Source organism: Erithacus rubecula (genome assembly GCF_903797595.1).
Source record: "Erithacus rubecula genome assembly, chromosome: 1".
In the NCBI taxonomy this organism is placed as follows: Eukaryota; Metazoa; Chordata; class Aves; order Passeriformes; family Muscicapidae; genus Erithacus; species Erithacus rubecula.
Genome location: NC_136658.1, coordinates 23,948,079 through 23,971,386, shown reverse-complemented (window position 1 = coordinate 23,971,386; position 23,308 = coordinate 23,948,079). Strand labels below are relative to the sequence as shown.

General features: G+C 39.3%; 2 protein-coding genes across 2 annotated transcripts in view; one reads left to right on the top strand and one right to left on the bottom strand.

The window, feature by feature from the left end:
- The window catches only part of GSK3B (glycogen synthase kinase 3 beta), a gene marked incomplete at its 5' end in the record, with an annotated part of 140,203 nt that overhangs the window by 61,509 nt on the left and 55,386 nt on the right, over nt 1–23,308 (top strand). Inside the window, 1 exon segment of the mRNA XM_079305775.1 lies at nt 18,251–18,334. Coding sequence (XP_079161901.1) covers nt 18,251–18,334 — 84 coding nt within the window.
- The window catches only part of CFAP91 (cilia and flagella associated protein 91), a 109,798-nt gene continuing 97,530 nt past the window's right edge, over nt 11,041–23,308 (bottom strand). Inside the window, exon 18 of the mRNA XM_079305470.1 lies at nt 11,041–11,161. The gene's annotated coding sequence lies outside the window, so the exon portion shown is untranslated. The remainder of the gene's footprint in view (nt 11,162–23,308) is intronic.

The window sequence follows — 23,308 nt, the reverse complement described above, 5'->3', positions numbered from 1 at the left end:
GCAGTACTTGATCTGGCTGTCTCCTGGAAGCTTATTTGAGGCAATTTTGTCATTGACTTTAATTGCATTTGCAGTGTCTATCTGTTCACAGCAACCAAAATGGCTAGGTAGAGATCTGAATTCTTATTCACAACCATATATTTAATTCCATTTTCCAATTTTCTCAAACTTTCCTAATGGGTAAAAAATCTGTTTACCCTTGCTTTTGACATTCTTTGAAGAAAGCAGTGTGTACTGTTCAATATATCAGCTGTAACCTCCCTGGACATAATTAAGTGGCCTAGAAAATCTAGGAACTCCAAGAATCATATTTCTAACTTTGTATTATTTTAAAGTCTGTATAATAAAATTATTTGTATTTGGCTGCTCCTGCAAATGTTTTCAAATCTGACATTGGAATTGGATGCATAATAGCTGTTAGTACAAAATAGGTCTTCAGTTTGACACATGGATGAAATGGAGTTTGTACTATGAGCCTTGATTTCAATTTTCTCCATTTTAGCTGGGGAGTTTGGACTGATAATTAATGTCTGGGGAATGCAGTGTCATCCAGCCACAGCTGGCCCAGGAAAGAGGAGGAGATGCTCTTCATCTGCAGAGGTGGCTTTGTGTGTGTTGAGAGATGTTTCCACATGTTGCCATGTGGAAACCACATGTTAGTAGGGAAATAGGTCTTAGGAATGTGTTCTTTAAAAAGGGAGGAGTCAAAATAGCTCTTGAGGGTTTTTCTGCTTCTACTCCATGGGTATTTGCATGAAGCTTTTTATAGATCCATGCCACAGTTTAAGTGGTGCATTTATTTTGGATTTTGAGCTTTTCTATTTCCATGAATTTTTCTGTGGTACTTCCTAGACTAGGACCAAGATGGAACTTTAAAACAAGATAGTGATGCTGTCAGTTTTCTCTCTTCTTGCTCATTTCTAGTATATAACTTGAGCCTAAATTAAACCTGTCTGTCCTATGTGAATTTACTGACCAACAAAAAGAACCGGATGATACATTACATTTCTAAAAAGTCTTTTGCCCCACTAGTTCAGATAACTCATACAGCTGCTCCAATAATGTTTTATTTCTTGTTGTTTCTCAGGTCTTCTAAAGGAAATTATTTAATATGTCTGATTTTCATAAAATACATATATTTATATATAGTCTATGAAATATATATTCTGTATATATATTCCTAAATTAGCTAGAGACTGTTTTGAGAGACACAGGTTAAATGGGTGCTATCCTGAAATAATGACATTTGGAGTGGAGAGTGAAGTTTAAAAGAATTCCAAACCCGACAAGCTATGGAAATGCAAAGTGTAAAGCACATGAATAGCTGTAACTCTGCCACATACTGACAGCATATTACAATGTTAAGAGTGTACTTGGACATTGCAGAATTCCTGATCATGGTTGAATTAAGTTCAGTTTTGAAAGATAATTTCCTTTCCTTTGGCTTTTTAACATTGCTGCCTCTAAGTGTCTGAGAAGGACTGGCATAGAAAAACAGTAACCCTGCATGCAGTAGGGATAACCTCTCTATTTTATGTTTATAAATCAGTTTTGTGTCTGGGTCACACTTGCTACTTAGAGGGAGCCTTGATTATAGCATGGATTTGTAGGTCTGTGAAACAAAGGTGATAATTGATTCTAATGTTCTTCATTTTGTAGTGTTTTATGGAGAGATCTTTGGTAGTCTTTCAGGATTGCTACCATGGAGGCTTTATATCTTTGCATTTCTGAGGCTGACAGATTACAGGCTGGTGGAGCAGATTCGGGTTTTCTAATTCTTATCTAAAAATAAAATATTTAATGGCTGACAGTCGTAGTGTGGCAATGGAGTAGACTTTCTAAGTGTAGAACCAGTGCAGGTGGAAAATTGAGGGCAGTCTTTATTATGTGAATGGAGCCTGAAATTGGTCATTTAAAAAATCACAGTAAAAATTCCTGGAGTCCTTCTGAAGCTCAGGAATTTAATGGTCAACTGTGCATGAGGCTGTATATAGATTCAAAGCTAGTTTTATATTTTTTTCATCTCAGAGTAGAAGCTGAAATGATCAGGCAAGAGAGCAGGCTTGTCTAACGCTTTTGAGAGCTTGATAATGCTGCTACTATAGAGAGCTTGGGCATTAATACAGGTGTTGGGTGGAAATGGTGTCACAGGAGGAACCTTCTACACCTCTCCTAGTTAGGAAAAAGAGTTTTGCATAGAGTATAAATAAAGATTAGCTGGATGGGATAAAAATGGTGCTTTTGGAACTACTTGGATGTTTGGTGTGTGCAGATATTTCAAGGCTCTTGGTTGTACTGTTATGCATTCTCTTTTAAAAGTCCCATAGCGTGAGATTGCCTGCTATGTAAGATTTAGCATAAACAGTCTTTTTATCTAGCAACATTACCTGCCTGTGGCTCTCACTTGCTTACTAAATTCTTACTTGGTTAATTTATCTTTGGTACAACTTTCTAGTGTTGGAGCACGATTGGAATATATCATTAAATAATTTGTTGTCAGTTTTTGCCAGGGAACACTGGGGTTTTTTGTCTTTAAAATGGATGGCTGCTATATCAGGCAGCGGCAAACTCTGTGTCCTTTTTGAGCTTAGTGGGAAAGAAGGGATAACCTATAAAATTCTAGTCACAGAAGGGATAGAAGAGATCCACCTGCTGCTCAGTGGAGGCTTCTTGAAGTAAAGAAGAGGATAATCTACTCATTTATGTGTCACCAAGACAGCTCTGCCCTACCCTCCAGTGTTGCACTATAGTTCAGCCCTTTTGGCTTTGTTTAAAACCTTTTAATTGAGCTGTAATTGAGTTATTTTAATTTGTGACTCTTCCTTGAAGAGAATTAACTCAAAGTCAGCAAACAAAATGAAGAAGATTTAAGTAAATGTGAAAATGGGAGTAATTTTTGTTTTCCAGTTGTTTTGTTGAGTGGACCTGACACTATAATCAAAGGGCTTGCTCATGGGAAGTGTTCAAAACTTGGAGGACCATGTAATGGGTAATTGTTTTCTTTGCTGCTAAAGGCAATATTTGCACCGCCCATTGCTTCTTGGAAAAATAGTACCAAGACATGGGGAAATAATAAAAGAAAGCTCTTTTAAATATTTTGTCAAGCATCTAAAGTACAGAGACAGTTCAGACTGTTGGGCATATTCTAAAATTAGCAAAGCTGCCATTTTTTTCATGTGACTTGGGTACTGCCTGGTCCCTGATGACTGAGAAGGTGAGATGTCTGTGATGAATGGAATTATTTCCAGTCTATACAATACAAGAATTACTTCTCTACTACTTTACTTTCCATGTTTTTGAGGAAAGCTTTTTGTTCCACTTTGTTTTTTCCATCATGTTTTCCATCTGCTTTATCCAGTGAAATAGAGTCCATTTGGAAGACTGAAGATTAAATTTGAAGGATAATGTAGACTGAGGTTTTGTTGGATGTCTAGACACTCCTGTATGATCTACCGCAGGAAATAAAAATTACTCTGATTTTTATTTGAATGGTTTTGTAAGAGTTATATCATGTAATAATTCAAAATAAGAAATATTTCTAGAAAGATAACTAGAAACTTACTCTTTTAAGCAACATTCTAATTACAGTCCTTGATGCTTTGGCAGTGTTGATACTATCTTAAAATATGAGTGATGTCAAAGAAGTGGTCATTGAGCATTTGTAATGGTTTTTTGGCCAGGAGCAAAGAAGGGACTCACTCTTCTTTAAGATGAAATGTGAAGTGTGATGTTTATCATATTTTATCATATTACAGGCTTCTAACTAAGGAGAAGTCAGTCTGCTTTCTTCAGGGTGGGTTTTTGTTTATGTACAGTGTTTAGTACAGTGAACTGAGATGAGTAATCAAGACTCTTTTATGTGTCATGATGCAAATAAGCAGACTACAGACATCTATATTCTCTAGTTCTTCTAGGATTTGAAGCCAGGTCTAATTGTTAGAGGCCCAACAAAGGTGCTCATTTCACATCTTTCTTTGTGCTGTTCCTTTGAAAGCCCAGCCATGGTTATTAGACTGTTTAGGTCCTGAGCTAACTAGTCAAAATAGAAAAATCCAGTCTGAATCACTGAAGCATAGCTATGCATGTGGAAAGCAACAGCTGGATCTAATTTCAAGGGTTTTTTTAATTTCAAAAATCACCCTTCTTAAAAAAGCTCCTTGTTTTCCCTCCTAAACTTCATCAAGTGATGAAGATAGAATTTGATGTCTTTTAGACTCATCTTCTTTTTCTTCATTCAAAGATTTATCTAGGGATCTGCTTATCAGACTGAGTTTGTAGGCCCTTTTGCATTCATCTTCCTTTAATCTCAGCAGGCACATTGAGTCATGAAAGTTGTACCAGGTTTTTTGGGCTTGAACACATGCTTCTTGTTTAAACCAGATAAGTTTAACAGTGTAAGCATGTTTATGGATTATAAATGAGATAATTTGTAACTAGTGAAGGTTTTGCTTAGTCCCTGAATTGGGACATTGCAACTTATCCAGGTGTTGTGGTGAGACATGAAAACCACTTGCTGTGCTATCTACTGGTTGCATTGGTCTTGCTGCAAGTGGACAGAAGAGGATTTTTTAGTTTCTTTTATTTTTTTTCCTTTTTACAGTAAAACTTCACAGTGGATGTTGACATTGTCTGTGAACACTTTAGTGGAAAATTCAGGTTTGCTGTTAATTAATAAAGGGGAACCTTAAAAAATTCATGTTGTTTACTACTACGGAAATTAGTAGTAAGTATGCAGGTGTCAAAATGAGGACATAGCAGTTTGCTACTTCAAAATATAGTGCATGGGCTAGAAAACATTGGGAAGATTCAGTTCAGTATCTTATGTGAATGGACTTGCTTTGTTTTCTGATGCTGAGCAGCTTTATAAGCACATTTCAAATGAAGTCTGGCAGGCCTAACAGGATGTAATGTAGAGCAGGAGAACTAAGGTGAGCACATATTTCTGAAGAATTCCTAAAAATGAGGACTTTCTCTTTGTAGTGCTCTGCTGAACATATTTTATAAATTGTGAGCAATTCTAAGCTATAAAATTAGAAGTTGGTAACAGCTTATAACAACAGATAATAATCTTTGGTTGAGGCAATGGTATCAGAAGCTCTGTAGTTTTTGAAAAGTAGTTCTATATTCTTTCCAGGTTATATTCTTCTAGTAGTGCAACATCACAGTAACCTGTACTAGAATTGCATGTCTGTGGGACCAGGAGCTTCCTTTATTTTAGTGAATTTATTAACCCTATCTACTTGTCATTTAGATATCTGCAAAAGCAGCAGTATGATAACATACAAAATGGAAATGTTATTTTCCAATGTGCTGGAAACCACAACAGGTTGCTTGGGATCAGCATTTGAAGAGCCGCAGCAAATAGTGAAGAACTTGGCGCTATCTTTTTTTTTTTTTTTCGGTTTTTTGTTTGTTTTTTTAATTTGTTTTTTTAATCAAGTCAACATAAGGGCAAGAAAGGACACGGTTTGAGGATAGTATGCTGGATTTCCTGATAGGCAATGACTCTGTTTCTGTAAATGCATAACAGGTATAAAGTTTATCTGCTTTCATGCAGGGCTAACAGATCTAGTAGGACAAGAAAGTATATGAGACAGAGGAAAAACTAGGGCATGTTGAGGGTTGCCTGGAGTGTTGGAGGCATAACAGTCAGTGTATTCATTGAACAATTTCTGTGGCAGCATGAAAGCCATCAATTAGCAAGAGGGATAAACAGTGCAAGGACTCTTGTTTGGATTTAAACTGAAGAATATCTCTTGGAAAGAATCTTTGCTAGTGTGAGAGCAACCTGTGCACAGTGCCATGTGCAGGTGGTAGTGGAAAGTCCCTTCCTGGTGGCGCCCTGAGCTGTGGCATGCTGTTCAACTCGCTTGTCTGCATGGATTTGATTGTGGGTGATAATGCTGTAGCTGACTTCTTGAGTAGATAATGACCTTTCCAAGAGAAATAAATGTCTCTGAAGCCTTTCTGAATTCAGTTGTCCAGTTAAACAATGTAGAAAGTTTTAACTGATTCATCTTTAAAATTCATTTTAGTTTTCCTGAATGTAAGTATACAGTGAGCACAATGGTCTCTCTTGTTTTTACCTAACCTTCTGTGCAGAATGTGTAGGGAGTGATACTGTCTTGCTTACATAAGCAAGGCATCCTCAGCAGGCAATAATCTTCATTATTTCATACTATTGGGATTTTGAATGCGAAAGGGTCTTAACACCCTTTGTAGAGAGTTTGATTTTAACAAAATGGGAAAAAGGTATTTTCACTGGTTGAGTGTGGGGCAAGGAAATTATTTCACAGAATTTCAAAATGGGCAAGGTTTTAAGGGACCACCATGGGTCATCTATTCCAGCATCCCTGTTCAAGCAGTGTTGTCCCAGACCACATGGCATAGGATTGCTTCCAAATGGTTCTTGAGTATCTCCAGTTAGGGAGACTCCACAACCTTTCTGGGTAACCTGTTCCAGTGCATGGTTAAGGGCACAGTAAGCAAGTCCTTCCCTTGTATTCAGGTGGAACTTTCTATGCATCAGTTTCTATTCATTGTCTCCTGTCTCATGTTTGACACAACCAAGAAAAGCCTGGCTCAAAGAGGTAGAATGGAAGTGAGAGAGCAGGGAGGGTAAGGGAGGAGGAGGGTGAGGGGCAAGTGGCGAGAGTGTAAGAAAGGGGTGAGGGGAGAAAGGAGGGTGAGGGGTAATAAGAAAGAAAAGAGAGGGGAAAGAAGCGGGGGGAGAGAGAGGGAGAGAGATGGAGAAGAGAGGAGAGGAGAAAGAAGAGGAAGAGTTAAGAGAGCGATTTCCCATTTACAATACAATAAATCTTGTTCAATAATGAATATTCTAACATCTACTAACCAATCTAATACAAGATAGAAATTCTATAACATTTACATGCAGCCTATGAGGATGTTTGTATTACCATAGTGTGTTATACTTTAACCTCTAGAAAACTACCCTTTTGGAATTTAACAAGATATTTTCTTGACCTTGGACCCGCTTATAGCAGGAATCATTGTTTCATCAAGATGGATTACCTTCAGCTAGCCATTCCATTGTCTTCTAGTTATTTAGTAACTGAGGCTTGGTGTCTCGAAAATGACTTTCATTCCAATCTCTTTCTCAGAATCTATATATTCATATTTGTAAGGTTTTACCATGTCATCCTCTTCAACACTCCTGCCCTATGTTAGTCCAGCTGGACCTGGTGCTTGAGAAACTCTGAAACTGGAAGCCCATGAGGTAGTAATGTAGCTTTTTGAAATTTGCGAAAAGTGTGTGCCACTTTGTCTCCGGTTGAAGGACAGGTGTTTGCCAATAAAGGCAGAAGCTTCTCTTTGCAATGAAGAATGCAAAGCTCCTTCCTCCAAATTATTATTATAATTTTGAAATTAAGGGGCTCTCAGGGAAAGATATGGGAATTAGGAATAACAATTTTCTTTGCCACGAAACGTGAAATAGAAATGCAGTATTACAAAAAACAATCCCAACCCTGAGAGAGTCAGAATACAACCTGACACCCCATCAGTCAGGGTGTTGGTAGCAGCCCAATCAAATGGTGGCTACAGTGCTCTTGCAGTGACAGATGTGGTTTAGTTGAAGCAGTGGCCCTGTAGAAGAGTGCAGTTTTCCTCTGAAGGTCCAGGGATGATGTAGAAGGGTCCAGCTTGTCCTCTGGAATCTAGTGGAAAGAAGGTAACTTGCGGTCCAAAATCTCAGTTTTTTTATTTAGGTAGGAAAGGCTTGGCTCCTCTCCCTGGCTGGAGCATCTCCCAATGGGATGATGTAATTTTATCAGTCATACAGTGGGACTTAATGGCTCAGCAACAGATGATATCTTCCTGGAGGGAGGATGGGTTGTGGAAAATATAAAGATGATTGCCCCATCTTGTCTTAAAGATGGCCCATTAGCAGCTGGTATGTGCCACGGAGATAAGGATCACTGCCTGACCCGGTTTTAACAGATGGTGACAGAATACGCATTTCTGGCTACATCCTATATTGTAACCCAAGACACATTTCAAATTCATGGTGTTTACCTGACATATGAAATAATTTATTTATGCACTTTTTTTTTGGAGATCTCTATTCCTTTTTAGCATGACTACGTTGTGAATCTGATCGTAGTCTAATCTTAGTTGTGTCTCTGTTTTTTAATTTGTCATTAAAAAACAACCTTTGTTATGTATATAGGTACTAAAACTGTTTTTTTTCTGTACTCTTTCTTTTGGGGTAATTTAGGCTAGAAGTGAACACAAAGATTTCCAAATCTTTTTATTTTAGTGCTGTGACACCCTTTTGCCGAAGAAATTATTTCTTTAAAATAGGACAGTGTTTGGAAAGTGCTAATGCTGACTAAGGAAAAAACCCTCAAGCATGAAGTCTAATAACCTTTTTTATCAAATTTGGAACACTAATTCTTCGACAGCTTATAGTAAATTTGTACTTTGACATAGCTGGCTTTTATTTTCCAACTGTATGATAGGTTGTTTGTATTTAGCAACTATCAGCCAGTGAAATTATTCTGCAGCTCTTGGGAAGAATGTGCTGCTGCCTTTTAATGTGAAGATAAGTCCTTGGGGAAGCTTGAATTGGTTTTATACATAAAACTACAAAGGAGTGCTGAAACATTCTTTTATGTGGGGTTATCATCTGGAATTTTGTAGGGTATTTATTATTTTAGGTTTATCTTAGACCTGGTATTCGCATGTGGTAGTTTTCTTAATTACAGCAGTAACTAATAGATTTTGTTATCTGCTCATGACAAACTTAGCAAACCAGGGGGTGGGGAACCCACTGGAAATTGGAGGAGAATAGCTTATTGTGTATGGACGTAAAGTAAGGAGCATAAGTTCCAATTTTAACTTCACTGCTGGAATTGAGCCAATTTCCTCTTCTATTCCCACAGCCCCAGAGGAGGACCTGCCCAACCTTCCTCTGAATTCAGCAGGGAATGCTTAACCTTTTAAAAGCTTGGTTATCTGGGAGCTCATTATTAAGAAATCGAAAATTTAATTCTGCTTGGCAAATGATCATCTGCAGGCTAATTCCACTTGCCAGTTCCACTCTCCCTATACTACTGATGGCTCAGTCTTCACCTGCCGTTTCCCTATTTTATGTCTTCTAATTTGAATCTTCTTCAAATGTCTCAGGTCGGAGGGAGTCAGTTGGATTGAAATAAAAGCCTGCCATGACTTGTAACATCAGGCATTTTCATGTCATATAGCAATAGGCCTTAGACAAAGGAAAAATAAACATTGGAAGCAGCACTTTCCTGCTCCCTAAATAAATAATTTTTTTTTATGGTGAGGAGAAATAATTTTTGTTTTGCAGGTCCTTTGGAATCTGTTTACATGCAACATCTGCTACATTATATGTAAAAGAAAGCCAAGAGTAATAAAACATTTCATTAATGTTTAATAACATAGTGATTAGTAACCCAGCAAATGTCTTATGCCTTTGGGAGATTGGAACTTAGTTGATTAGTAGATTAATTGCAACCTGCTCTGATTACAATTACAGGTGTAGGGTTCTATGGATGTTGTGGGTATACTTTCTTCTTAGAGTTAAAAACCAAAACATGAGGAAATACCTGTCTGCTATTTCTATGAAAGAAGAAGGATTTTTACTTTTGAGTGTTTTAACAAAGATCATCTGTGCTTCCGCTGAAAAAGAATGGCTGTTATTTCTGAAAGCATGGGGCTGCCTTTCACAAAATACTTTTCCTTTCAGTTCTTCTTCTATTGTACTTTATTTCAATTTTATAATTGACTTAAACAATCTCTCTGAGTTTCATACTTAGTTCTGTTTCTCTGACTTATATCTTGGGTACACTGCAATTCCTCCTGCATCTGGACTTGCTGCTGGCAGCATGCTGTAGAATGGAAGTGTAAAAGTTCATCAGGTCACAGTATTTGAAACAACCACATAAAAATTATTTAGAGGATTTCAGGTTGTCGTCTAAAAGCGATGTGATGCTGGAAATCAGTTTGTCTACAAAGTTTAGTCTCAAACTTCAAAACTGGAAAGAATTTAGATGTGGTATTAAGAGGCTCTTAAACTCCACTCCCATTCAAAGAGGCAACAGTGAGTTAATGAATTTGTCTTTCACTGATCAATTAACTGCTGAGATACAGGAAGAAAATGAAAGAAAAATCAGATTTTTTTTTTTCCCTCTGTTCTCCCAGGAGGGATCAAGGCTTGTTTTATCTCTTAACACAAATAACCCATTTCTATTTCCAGTTATACGAAATGTATAATAACTTATGAAGATCAAGTTGTCTGCCTGAGGACTCTGTTCTGCATTGGAAAGAGCAGCCTGGAGATGACATAATACGGCATTTGGCATTGCTGACTGCCTAGGGGAAGAGTTAGGAACTGGAGAGCAGGTGATCTCTTCCTGAGAAGAGATGTCATACCTGAATTTATTGGGGCAATAATAAAATAAAAGGAATTAATAGGGTAAAAACAAAGTGTGTGCAAGTAGCTCAGATTTTCATCCATCATGCCTGTGAGCTCACTCATTACTTCGTGGTTGGGGTTCAAATCTGTCTGCTTCTAAAGGGGGTAATGAAATCTAGCCCACCTTTGTGGTAGCTGTGTGATTTTTGTTTGACTCTGTCCTGGTTTTAAGGACAGGTATCTGCCAATAAAGGCAGAAGCTTTTCTTTGAAATGAAGAATGTGAACCCCCTCCCTCCGAATTACTATAAATTTGAAATTAAGGGGCACTCAGGCAAAGATATGGGAATTAGGAATAACAGTTTTTTACTGCAAAAATTAAAATAAAAATAAAGTATTACAAAAACAATCCCAACCCTGACAGAATCAGAATACAGCCTGACACCCCATCAGTCAGGGTGTTAGTAGCAGTCCAGTCAAATGGTGGGTAGAGTCCCCCTGCAATGGCAGATGTGGTTCAGCTGAAGCAGTGCTCCTGTAGAAAGATGCAGCCTTCCTCTGAAAGTCCAGGGATGATGTAGAAGGGTCCAGCTTGTCCTCTGGAATCTAGTGGAAAGAAGGTAACTTGCGGTCCAAAATCTCGGTTTTTTTATTTAGGTAGGAAAGGCTTGGCTCCTCTCCCTGGCTGGAGCATCTCCCAATGGGATGATGTAATTTTATCAGTCATACAGTGGGACTTAATGGCTCAGCAACAGATGATATCTTCCTGGAGGGAGAATGGGTTGTGGAAAATATGAAGATGATTGCCCCATCTTGTCTTAAAGATGGCCCATTAGCAGCTGGTATGTGCCACGGAGATAAGGATCACTGCCTGACCCGGTTTTAACAGATGGTGACAGAATACACATTTCTGGCCACATCAATCCAACAGACTTGTTACTCTGGATCTTTAGGTTAAAAGCATATTTTTGACTCCTGCAGCCCCTGCCTGCTCTTAAATTTCAGTGAAGCTGTTAATGAATCACGGGTTTGCAGGTTGGTAGTGTGTGGCATCACCTACACTCGCCTGAACCCTGTGCCTTCAGCTTGCCCTGGCCTGGCTTCAGCTCCAGCCCAGCACACTGTGCGCACTGGCTTCTTCAGGCAGGTCCTGCCTGCTGCTGCTGCATTCAGAGCTGACACTTTTTGCCCTGCTCTGTGTCCATGCCAAGGCTGGAGGTCAGTGTTCTCAGTAATAAATTTTGGACAGAATACAGCTGACACAAGCGTTTTGTGCCTGTGACTGGTTCTGGATGTTTGCAGGCCAGCATATCAGGAGCACTTTGCAATGCAGCCTCAGATTTTTGCAGGATGAAAAATAGGGAAAGGTGTTGTGGATCTTGATAGCAATATGTAGCTGAGTTTGGAGTGTTTGATTCCTTCTGGTTATGTAGTAAAACAGATCATGGTGCAACCACAATGTACCATTTGCACAGAAGTGCATACACCACCAGCACTTTGTATCTTGGTCCCCCTGGCAGCTTCCCCTGCTCATGCCCTTGTGTGTCATAGTGCATGTGCACTCATTACTCTCCTGTTGTATAGGTACATAGCCTCTAAGTTCTCTCTTCGGGATTTCTGTGAATGGCAAGCAGGAAGAGATATAAGAAAGGGGTGGAGGGTGAGGGTATTTAAAGCAGCAATTCTATGTTTTAACTGTAAGCTTCTGAAACAAAGTTTTTGTTTGTTTAGTTTTGTTTCTTTGTTTTTTGTTTTCCTTAGGGAATCTGAGTATGTCAGTAAGATATAAATTAGTATTCGATCTATGTTTCTGTGACTTTGAGTTACAAATTTGAAGTGTTTCTACAATTGCTAACTCTCAAAACCGCTTCTGTGCATATGCATGTATTATACATTGGTAGAGGTTGCAGCGGGACAGGGTATGTGGACTTTCTGACCTGCTGGTCTTCAAGTATTCAACAGTCATCTATGGGACAGCAAGAACTGGGTGGTGCGTATTGTGGCATCACAGCTCTTAATATGTCATAGATGCAGGCATTCAATATATAGTATTTGTTTTTGACATTGTCCTCTATTTTTAGATTAAAGGTCATGATTTTGTGATTTTGAGATGAACAGGTGTGCTAAAAATGGAGACCACCCCAAATTAGATCTGCTGGTGCTGTAAATATGCCATGACTGACAGGAACGGGAGACTGGGACTTTGTCCTAATCCACGCCTCAAATGTAAATGAGGAAGACTGTGATCCCTGTTGACATTTGTCTCTGCTTCAAATTGCTTACCTAAAAAATGGACTTAACATGTGTGGATAGCTATTGATGACCAGCATAGACTTCTGTAGTTAAGCCCCTTTTGCACTACTTTTTTCTCCAAACACTGATGTATTTGTGATATATTGGGGTAAGATGGATGTAGGAATTGGCCTTTGTTCTGTAAAATGCCTGAATTATCATATATCTCTTAAAATCAGTTCTGTGAGAATAGTTTCTGTAATAGTTTTGTTGACAACAGGATAGTGTTAAAAGCACTTTTGTGATTGATGGAGTTTGAAATCTATCTTTTGAGGAATGGGTCGGGCAACTTCAGGAGTTTTTAGAGAAGAGGTGCGGCTTTTATTTTTCAGACTGATTACTAAGCTTAGGAGAAACCACACATACTAGAATTGGTGCTTTAGTAACAATATTAGTGAAAACGTGCTAAATGTGCTGGGGTTTGTGATCCCATTACACCTTGCTATTTCAATGTCATCCTCTGTGGTCTTGAGCCTTTCTTTTTCGGTCAGTTTTGCAAAGCTTACTTTAGGGGGAGGTATGACTTCATTGTTGTGCAAGCAGCTGTTTCTGCAGGGCACTGAGCCCAGCTAGCTAGGATCACACTGAAAGTTCTTTCAGCATGTACCTCTGCCTTGTGCTTGGAGTCTAGTCTTTTTCTTGTGGTGGGAGAGGGTCAGAATAAGGAGGGGTTTGCTGCTGGATGAAAAATGCTTTGAATCTCTCAAGGTTTCAGCCTGAACTTGTTCTCAGGGCAGACTCAGCAGTGCAGCAGGTGAGGGTGAGTGGATGTGATGAGTCATTCTGGGTGTAGAAATGGGAAGAAGCAAGCCCTTCTGTCCCATCACTGTTTTCATGCGTCATCACTTCTGGAAACTGGTTTCTTCCCCAGTTTGCCCATGGCTTTCTCCTCATGCTCTTCATTGTGGGAAAACCTCTGTGAAGGATAAGAAATGTCATAGAATGGAGAAGATTATGGTGGAAGCAGAGAAAAGGAGGAAATAGTAAACACAACATATACAAGAGCAGGAATAGTGTGTATATTGAGAAATTTGGATCTACCTGTGCTGCTTCCAAATGTATGTAATGCCACAGTTCATACAATTATGCTTAATTTTCAATTTTTTCAATCTGATAGAAGAACACAAGGTACTGAGCTTCATCATTTGAAGTTATTATACTAAGAATAATAGCAATTACTTAAAAATGCAGAAATAAGCATTAACCTTAGTTGCTGCTCCTGCTTGATTTAAGCAAGAAGTCTGATGCTGAACTAGATTGGTAGTTTATCCTGCCTTTCCATCTAAAAGATATCTTCTCTAAAAGTTCAAGAGATACATACTTTCATCTATTTAAAATAACCATGTCATGACCTTGGTGTGACAAAAAGCAAAAATATAAATTTCTAATTTCTGCCATTTCATTTTCACTGAATATAATACTCCAAGAGCCTTGCTGAGACTTAAAAAAGGCAATTCAGAAGAAAAGCAAAAATCAAAACCCAGTTTGCACTTCAGCTAACAAAACTGAGGAATTCGCTTCTGAACTGGATCCAGGTTATATTTCTCCACTTCATTGGCTGTATATTGACCGTGTCATGCTGACATGAGCTGTACAAAACCTTTAATCTTCATTTGCTGTAGACCAGTTCAGGAACTTGCAAGTCTATAAAGCCTCATGTCTGATGAGCTAGTCATTTTATCCCCTGCTGTAAGGAGGGGAGGGAGAAGGTGATGGGGAGGCTGTGAGGCAGGGACAATGCAAAGAGTCAGACTAGGAGTGATGCATGCAATTTGTTTTAGCTCTAGAAATCCCTGGATGGGGAGGAAGGGAAGTGTGTGTGGCAGGGAGTGATGGTTATCATAGTCTGTAATAGCAGATTACAGTAGTAAGGCAGAAGTGACCTTCCTTTGATGTTATCGTATCACCTGCAGCATTAGCAGAGACCTGAGGGATTTGGAATGTAATTTTGGAGAGAAGGCAGGAATCTTCATGCATGAACTTTGTCTGTGCTTTGAAGTTATAAATCTGATTATTTGGCAATCTTTAACCAAATCTTTAATCTTGATGAGCAACAAGTTTTCCTCAATTTAATGAACAGTTTATAGGCAGTCTGGTCTAGGGTGAGCACTGGTTCAGTGATGAACAGGGTTTTGTCCCATGGCATTTGCTTCAGTAGTTAGTGAAGAGCTTAAATGCAGTTATAAAGCAGCCTTTGCCTTCTGGATAAAGAATTTTAGATATTAGATATTTTTTAGATACTTTAGATAAAGAAATCAAACTGCAGAAAATTTGCTGAGTAATCCGTTCATTAGTCCTATGGATTTGCAGCTCCTCAAAGGAACATGTGCTGCAACAGCACATTTTGGTGGGAGTAGATGTCTCCTGGGTCCTGTGGCAAGGCGAGCGCTGAAGGGGTACTGCTTTCTGCATTGCTTACCAGGCCTGATACACTTGTTAGAAAACTCAACCCTTTCCTTCATGTTGTATGGGTGGGAGAACAGGAAAGTATAACTATTTCCTCCTCTTCGAGTCTTTGGCTTTCCATCCATGTTTCTTGCAAGACAAAAGTGAGTTAAGGATAAGCATGAGCCTTAGGTTTTCATCTACCCTGTGTTTTGAATAGGCACTGTCAGCCTTTCTTATCAGCATGGTTTGAAAATATTTTAGTTTGCATTATCTTTAGACATGCTTTTTGTCTCTTGCACTTGATGCATGACATCTGTCACTGCTTATTTCAATAAAGGTCTCCTGGTATTTCCCCTTTCCCTCTAAGCAATTCTGCGCTGGTATTTAATAGCCCACATCACAATGTAAAAGTTGTTACCAATTTAAGATGTATACAGGGAAGTATATTGTAAAGTGAGACTACTTGAAATACTCACCTGAGAAAAAAGTAATTCTTGAACATGAATATCAGTAGCTGTTGCCCTGCCATATCCAATTTAAGCTTTGCAACTGTTTAGGTATTTCAGTTTTAACTCCACCAGGGAGTGGTTATTAGAAATCAGTTTGGTTTTAAGATGGCTGAGGTGACTATTTGGCTAAGATTGCAGTTTAGATATGTTTCCTTCTGCCTAGTCACAGGATGCAAGATATGCGTTACTGTGTAACTAGTTTATGACATCCCTGATACTAGCATCTCTTGAAACACTCTATGCAGCTGCAGCCGATGGTCAGGATGAGACCTGAAGGAGATGTATCAGAGTAGAAGGCATCACAGTAGGCAGAAACAGTGCTTGTGCTAGAATGAGATACCAGACTATAAATATAACTTCAGCCTAGCATTAGAATAACTTTTGCTGATTTCTTTTTTCCAGTGTATTCAATTGGCATGTACACTATCTAAAGAACATGAAGCTGAGTACATACTGGTATTTTAAGATGCTAGTAGAGATGTTACCAAAATAATATGTGCACATTAATGCTTAGCATATTCATGTTTCTTCCAGTAAATCTATGTGATAAAAAAGTATTATTCCCATTTCATAGTCAGGAGGAGAAGGGGAAGAAGAAATTAGTTGCCATATGTTGGGCATATGCAATGCTAGTGGAATTTGGTTGAGGTGCTAGAACCTGAAGTGTTAGGTTTAATCCTGTAGTAATACTGTTAAATGTTGTAAAGCCAACAGGAGAAATTAGTTTTCTGTCATAACAGGTAATTCTGTAATCACTGAGCTCTAGAGCCATCCCTGCTTTTACTCACTAATTGAAATCTGTCCCATGTTGTGTGGTCCAGGGAGATACCCCATGGCCAGGAATGGTTTGGACAAGACAAGAGGATGGGATGCTGCTGATCTGAAGTTTAAATTGTGCTATGCAGCACAGCAACCCCAGCCATGACTCCCAAAATTGACTTTTTTTTTAGTGGATTTAATAAAGAATGAGTAAGCAGCGAATATGTGAGCTCCTGTTCCTACCAGGAGAACGCTTTACTCCGTGAGATATAAGACATGTTGATGAGGTTGTGTGGTGAATCCTCTATTCCTTTTTCACAAATTTACTCCATAAGATTTCAGGAGCTATATGAAAGCCTCACAGGCTCTTCATCTTGCAGTATAAAATAGGCCTGTTGTGGTATGAAACAAATGGTCTTGGGCTTTAACCAGTTCAGAGGCCAGGCAGGTACAGGGGAGGGACTTTCTTTCTCCTTAACTACTGGCTGAGTAATTGCCAGCTGATAACTGTGTGAGATGTCACTCATATTTGTAAAGAGCTGGCCAATACTGAAGTATTTTTTCGGTCAGCAGGTAGCAGGGTTGATAGGATTAATGATACTGCGTGTAATGTAGCGCCTCTTTTTTTTTTTAAGGATACATGTCTTAGAGGAATTAAAAGCAGAGTTTGTAGCCATGTTCACATTAGAAGCTCTGAGTGGTTCTCATGGATTTCCTTAAAAATTACTTGTAGTGACAGACACCATATGTGACCCTCTGATAACACAGAATCTGAAATCATTGTTTTGACAGCAGCACTGCACAAAGTGAGTATTAGTTTTAGTGCACTTAAGTGTGAAAATGTGGCTAAAGAGTTCTCTTCCCAAGTATTTTTGAACTTGGTAGAGTTAATGAAGCTAGTAAAGACCAGTGAATTAGTCGTGTATTAGTTCTTGCTGGCTTAGAATATATGATTAGCAATACCATGATCAAAATACAAAGTGGAATACCTTCTATTTTCATAGCTACAGATTGTGTATTAATTGAGAAAGGAAAAGCAGTGTTGTGTAAATGTGACGAGAGGAAAAAAGTATTGTAGCAACAGCTATGGAATGAAGTGTGAGTAACATAGCTGTGCTAATTTTTCTTGCTTGGTTTTACTCATATCTGCATTTCAAAACTTCATTTGTTTTTACCTGCTAGGCTGTAAGATCCTTCATTTTTTCAGGCCTCATTTATGCAATAGATATTACAGTAAAGTTCCCAGTTTATTGTGCACGTAATATACTGATTTTATTTTAACAGCTTTTTCAGGTTGCTATAAAATGGGAAAATAATGTTATTATTCCGTCTGTTTAAACTGGTTTAACCTTGGTTGAACAAAAGTGGAAATTGAGTTACCTAATGAATTTCAGGTGCTTTTAGTTAGCATTGCAAAAAGAACGGTAGTGGAAAAGATCTTTCCTTACAAACCTCTCTTGCACTGTAGAGAAAGGTGGAAACCTAGGTGGAAATGTTATGTTTGCTTTCACAATGTTTGCATTATTTTTACAGTATTCAAAGGGGATAGGCTTCCCATCCTTCTTGTTGATATGTTGTATTATAAGATCAGAATATAAAAATGGGAAGTTAATGTTTTCTTGCCTTTTGCCTCTGACCCTTTGATAGAACAAATAGATAATTCATGGATTATGTGACAGATTTGTTGACACTTATTTTAGAGAGAAAATTATTCAAAGTTGGCAACATTCTCAGTGATAAAGCAATTGCAGTAAATGCTAATAAACATGTGAAAGCTGTTGCCTCTTTCTAACTTAGTTGTTGTTTGGTTTGTCAATTTCTGTATATATATGATAATGTGTTTATGATGGTACTTTACCTTTTTCCACAAAAAGTTTTTCCAATTGTTTGCTTTTCTCTTGTTTCAGAACAGAGAGCTCCAGATTATGAGAAAGTTGGATCATTGTAACATTGTCCGATTGCGTTATTTCTTCTACTCTAGTGGAGAGAAGGTAAGAACAAAAAACAAAGGAATGTGTCCTGGTAACTGCTGGGGGTGTAACTGGACTGTCTGAATGTCTGGAGACAGAAATTGAAGGTATTAGACATACAACACTGAGCAAATGCTATAATGGTACCCAACAGGTAATATTAGAACAGATGTTTTTCAGTACAGAAGTGTGTGGTCTGTAAGGAGTGGAGTTTATATTAAAAATACAAGACTGCAGTAGATTTGTGTATGAACTGCCTCTTTCTAAATTTAGTGAATCACAGCTGGGCTTTATGTGTTCTAGCACTACCTTTCTATATGTGCAGATAGATGTTTTCTGTGATTCAATGTTAAACATTTTAGATTTAAAGCATATATGTGACTTTTCCCAGAATTTGTATGCTTCTGTCCCCTTTCCTTGTGCATCTGTTCTAGATGTCCCAGGTTGAGTTTCAGAGCCCAGAGGAAAAAATAATATGTGATTATATGGTTGTAGCATTTGTCCGAATGTTTGTGCTCCAGAAGAAAGATCAAATAGCTGGATTTAATAACTCCCAGGAAAAGATACTGACATTTGTTTTCATTCAGTCCAGGTTTAAAAATTCCTTGGTTTTTTCAAGAAGAGGTTACAAGGTTTAGTTTAATGTGAAATTATAATGTATTCCTTTTCTAAGTATGTATTAGCATTTTACAAATAAAATTTTACGTAGGAGAACTCAGAATGAAATGGACTTCAAGATGGCATCTTGCTCCAGCCTTATCCTTAAAGCAGGTTCATCCATGGAGTAAAAACAAATTCATTGTGGACTGTATGAGAGTTAATGTAAGTTGTGAGGTTGGGAAATGAGCTTGATGATCTTCTAAATTTTTCTCTGATCTTTCTATATATTGTTACAAATATTGATATAATTTCTAGATAATTTATATAAATACTGCCTTATTTTTTCCATTTTTTAAGGCAGATTGCATCCTTAGTTGTCTTCAGATGCTGATAAACTTATCCACAGTGCTATAAAGAACATGTATGAGAGCTGATAGCTACTGGCAGGCTGCTAACTGCAGGTTCATTAAGTGGGTTATTAGACTGGGAGAGACAACTCACTCCTTTCATGGTCTTTGGAGCCAGAAAAGGAGCTAACATCTCCAGGATAAGTTACTTTTGTCTTGTACAGTGCACAGGAGGATAATTGGAGGAGATCTGCTGTTAACTGAGAGGCATTTCCCCTCTACCTTGCCTGTGCCTATAGAAAGCTTGCCAAACTACAGCATTCAAGGAGGAATATAATTTAGGGTTTTAATTTTTTTTTTTAAATCAACCTCTCCTTTTCCTCCTTACCCTTGGCTGGTGCTAACAAGCATTTTTAGCTGTGTCTGCTTCGCTGATAATGCAATGTCATTTTTTTAAGCTTTAAGTATTTAAGTTCATAAACAGAATTCCTCAAGCAGCATGAGTACAAAAAGCAAAATACTGTGAACGAGGCTTGGGTTTGGGATTTTTTTGTTGGTTGGCTGGCTGGGTTTTTTTAAAATAGCTTGTTACTTAATGGAAGTAGAATTTCCCAGACAAACAGAAGCCAACTGACTTATCTAATGGCTTTTAAAAATCTTCTGCGAACAGTGGAGTGTTAAAACTGCTTAGAATATTTTTCCCAGGAGCTTTTGTGTAACAGTAACTTGAGAAAAATGCTTTTGAAAATCTTTAAATTATGTTGGTCTTGATTTTCCATTCTGCTCTTTCAAACTTCTCATGGCTGATTTTTGGCAGCACTAATTTTGCTTTTAAAAATGTCTCTATCCATGACCAATGAATCTCTATGTTTCAGTGAGAAGTTTTCTTTCACAATACTTTCTGCTCCTTGGTCTTCAAGCCTCTGCTGTGTTCCTTTGAGTTTTCTGCTGCCACCCTATTGCGATATAGGACAAATGGGAAGTAGTCCCTGGGGCCAGCACACACCCAGCAGTGCTTCAGCAATGTAATGCTGCAGTTCAGGTTGCAAGATCTCTTGCAGTTCAATACAAAAGGACACTTAATTGGTTCGCAAGTGTTTTCATGTAGGTGGCAGCAGATAACTGTGTGATGGTGTGCATGACTCATGCCCATTCTTACAGCTCTCAGGAAACACCTGCAGAAGAAGCTGTAGCAAACACAACCTGAGTGTTAGCACAGCAACTTTCCACAACTTTTCCTGCATGAACTAGGTGGTATAGCAGGTTGCTGTTTTTGCTTTCTTGCAGACTGGTACTCCCCTAGGAGGAAAGGGGCTAGAGTTTGTCTGCTGTTTGGGAAAAGCTCTAGACAGCAATAAATTGGTATTCTGAAATTCATGTGGAAATGAAGGAGAATGCTTCTTATTATGGTTTTGTCAGTTCTGGGAAGCAATATCATCTTTTCCTCCAGCTGTCTGTTTGTGGGGTGGAGAAGGAAGAAAAGTGTAGTGTCCCATCTGGTAACCAGGAACAATGTTTAGGAAGCAGTTGCAGATATAGATTATATGTCCCGACAGGTTTATATAAACATTTTATTAAAGTCAAGTCCAATGGGAAGAGTAATATAAAAATCCAAGCATTGTATAGCAGAAAATCTGGTGGTGTAGTGATGAGTTGGGCTTACAGTTCTTGACTGTCTTTGTGAAGAACTTGATGATCCTCTACCATTAATCTATGTTTGTGATAATTAAGTCTAGCAGTGATGGGAAAATCTCATATGTAACTCCTATGCTGCTGATCTCTTTAATTGAATATTTGTTGGGGGTTGGGGTTTTTTCCCTTTTTCTCTCTGTGGAATTTTTCCCATTGTGATGCTAAGAAAACTTGTTAGCGACACCCTAGTTCACCGATGCTAGTGATGAAAGAGATGGTGCGGGGGAGAGGGTAGCTGCACTGGCTCTCTCTCTCTCAGTGGCTGGTGGGGTCGGAGGGAAACATCCGGTGCTGCTGTCTACCACCCCCCGCCATCCCAACACTGGAGCCACGTTCTCTGCTGTCAGACACTGCACTGTTATCTTCCCCGCTCCAGTCTGCTACCTCCAAGCACTCAGCCAAGCATCGCAACCCACATGGTGAGCGGGGAGTCCTTCTTCCATCCTTGTCCCACCTGGGACACTGCCGACATTGTCCCAACCCTCTGCTGCTGTGTGGGACCTGCCCTGCCCCCATCACTGGTGCTGAGTGCAGGGAGAGAGTGTCTGCGGCTGAAAAGGACTGGAATGGAGTTACTGTTCTGTTTTGTTGTTAATTTTCATAGCTGTTGTTGTGTTTGTGTGTCTGGTTAGATATATTAATAAAGAGCAGTTATTCCAATCCCCATGCTCTTTGCCTGAGACCCCCTAATTCCAAAATGATAATAATTTGGAGGGGATGGAAAGGTTTGTACTCTCCACCTCAGCGAGGGACTCCTGCCTTTCATGGCAAGTACTTGTCTTTCAAATCAGGACAGATTTTGGTGCCCAGATGTAGGGCCTGAGGACATTGAGAGGAGGGTGAAAAAGGAATAACAGTTCTTGAGTTACCTTAGGTTTTGTGTTAGGTGCCACCATGTTGTCCAGTTTGACCTGGTTTGGGCTCTACATGGTCACAGCTGTATTTCCCATTTGCAAGCCCTTATTTGATCATGAGTCCCATCACCAAAGTTACTGTAGCTATTATCCGGTTCATTATGTGAGTTTGATCGGGTGAGGAATTAATGGATTTTTAACTTCTTCTGGAAGGCGGCCATGTGGATCCAGAGCTTTCACACTCTTAACTCTGTGATTTTGGGGTTACTTCAATAATGGTACTTACTGTGAGGAAGTGACAGCAGGGGAAATTTTCTCCCAACCAATCATCCAGTTTTTTTAAGTCAAACCCCTCTAGTTTTCAAGGCGTTCACATCTGCTCTAAATGCTAATGATATACTGTGGCTGGTGCTGCTGATACCGCTGTTAAACCTGTTCTATCTATCATTTAGAGATAAGGCGGGAATTGACCTGGATAGCAACCCTCATACCTACGCCAGAGACTAGGGATGCTGCTGCAGAGCCTGACCGTACCCCAGAGACTAGGGACGCTGCCCCAGAGCATGATGCTGCCCCAGAGCCTGACCCTGGCCCACAGCCCACCAGAAAGGAACCACCCAGAGTGGGTGAGAGTTATAGTGAAGGAGATGTGTGAGATGGTACAGATGATGAAGAAGCATCTTTCCCCAGCTCTGTAATCTGCGAAAAGACGTACGACGAGGCCATGAGACTTTTACAAATTGGTTACTTCATATCTGGGACCTTATGGGAACAGATGTTTAACTGGATGGTACTGAGGCGAGGAATTTGGGATCCTTGACCCAGGACTCAGGTGTGGACCAGATATTCATAAGGGAGCAAGGCCTCCTTTCCCTCTGGAAGCGACTTTTGATGAGTATAAGAGAGAGGTTTGTCCACAGAGAGAGAATGCAGAAGCACCATCACAGAATGTGCTGGAAGACCCTTGAGGAAGGGATCCAGCAGCTGAGAGAAATGGCAGTATTGGAGGTATTCTTTGGGAGGTATGGATAACATGACAATGACCCTGACAAGGTCAGGTGCACAGGGCACATGCTGTGGGTCCATCTCAATATACCACCTTCATTGCAATGATTAATGTTGATGACAACCGAGAAACAGTGGGCTCTGTTGCTAACAAGCTTAGAAATTTTGAGAGTATGATGAATGGCCCAATGGAATTTCATGTCTCTGCTGTGGTCAAGAACCTCCAAGATGAAGTGAGGGAGATGAGGGAGGAGATGAGGAAGATCAGTGCAGCACCAGTGTGAGTCATACGCCCAAAGTTAGAGCAAACACCCACCAGCTAGGGAGAGAGAGTACACTCCATGAGCTGACCTGTGGTTCTTTCTGCGTGACTACGGAGAAGACATGGGAAAATGGGATGGGAAACCCACTTCTGTCCTGGCTGCATGGGTGTGTCAGCTCACGGAGGGAACCACTAACCAAGGGAGCTATGCTAAAGTGAAGCCTCAACCTCCTAT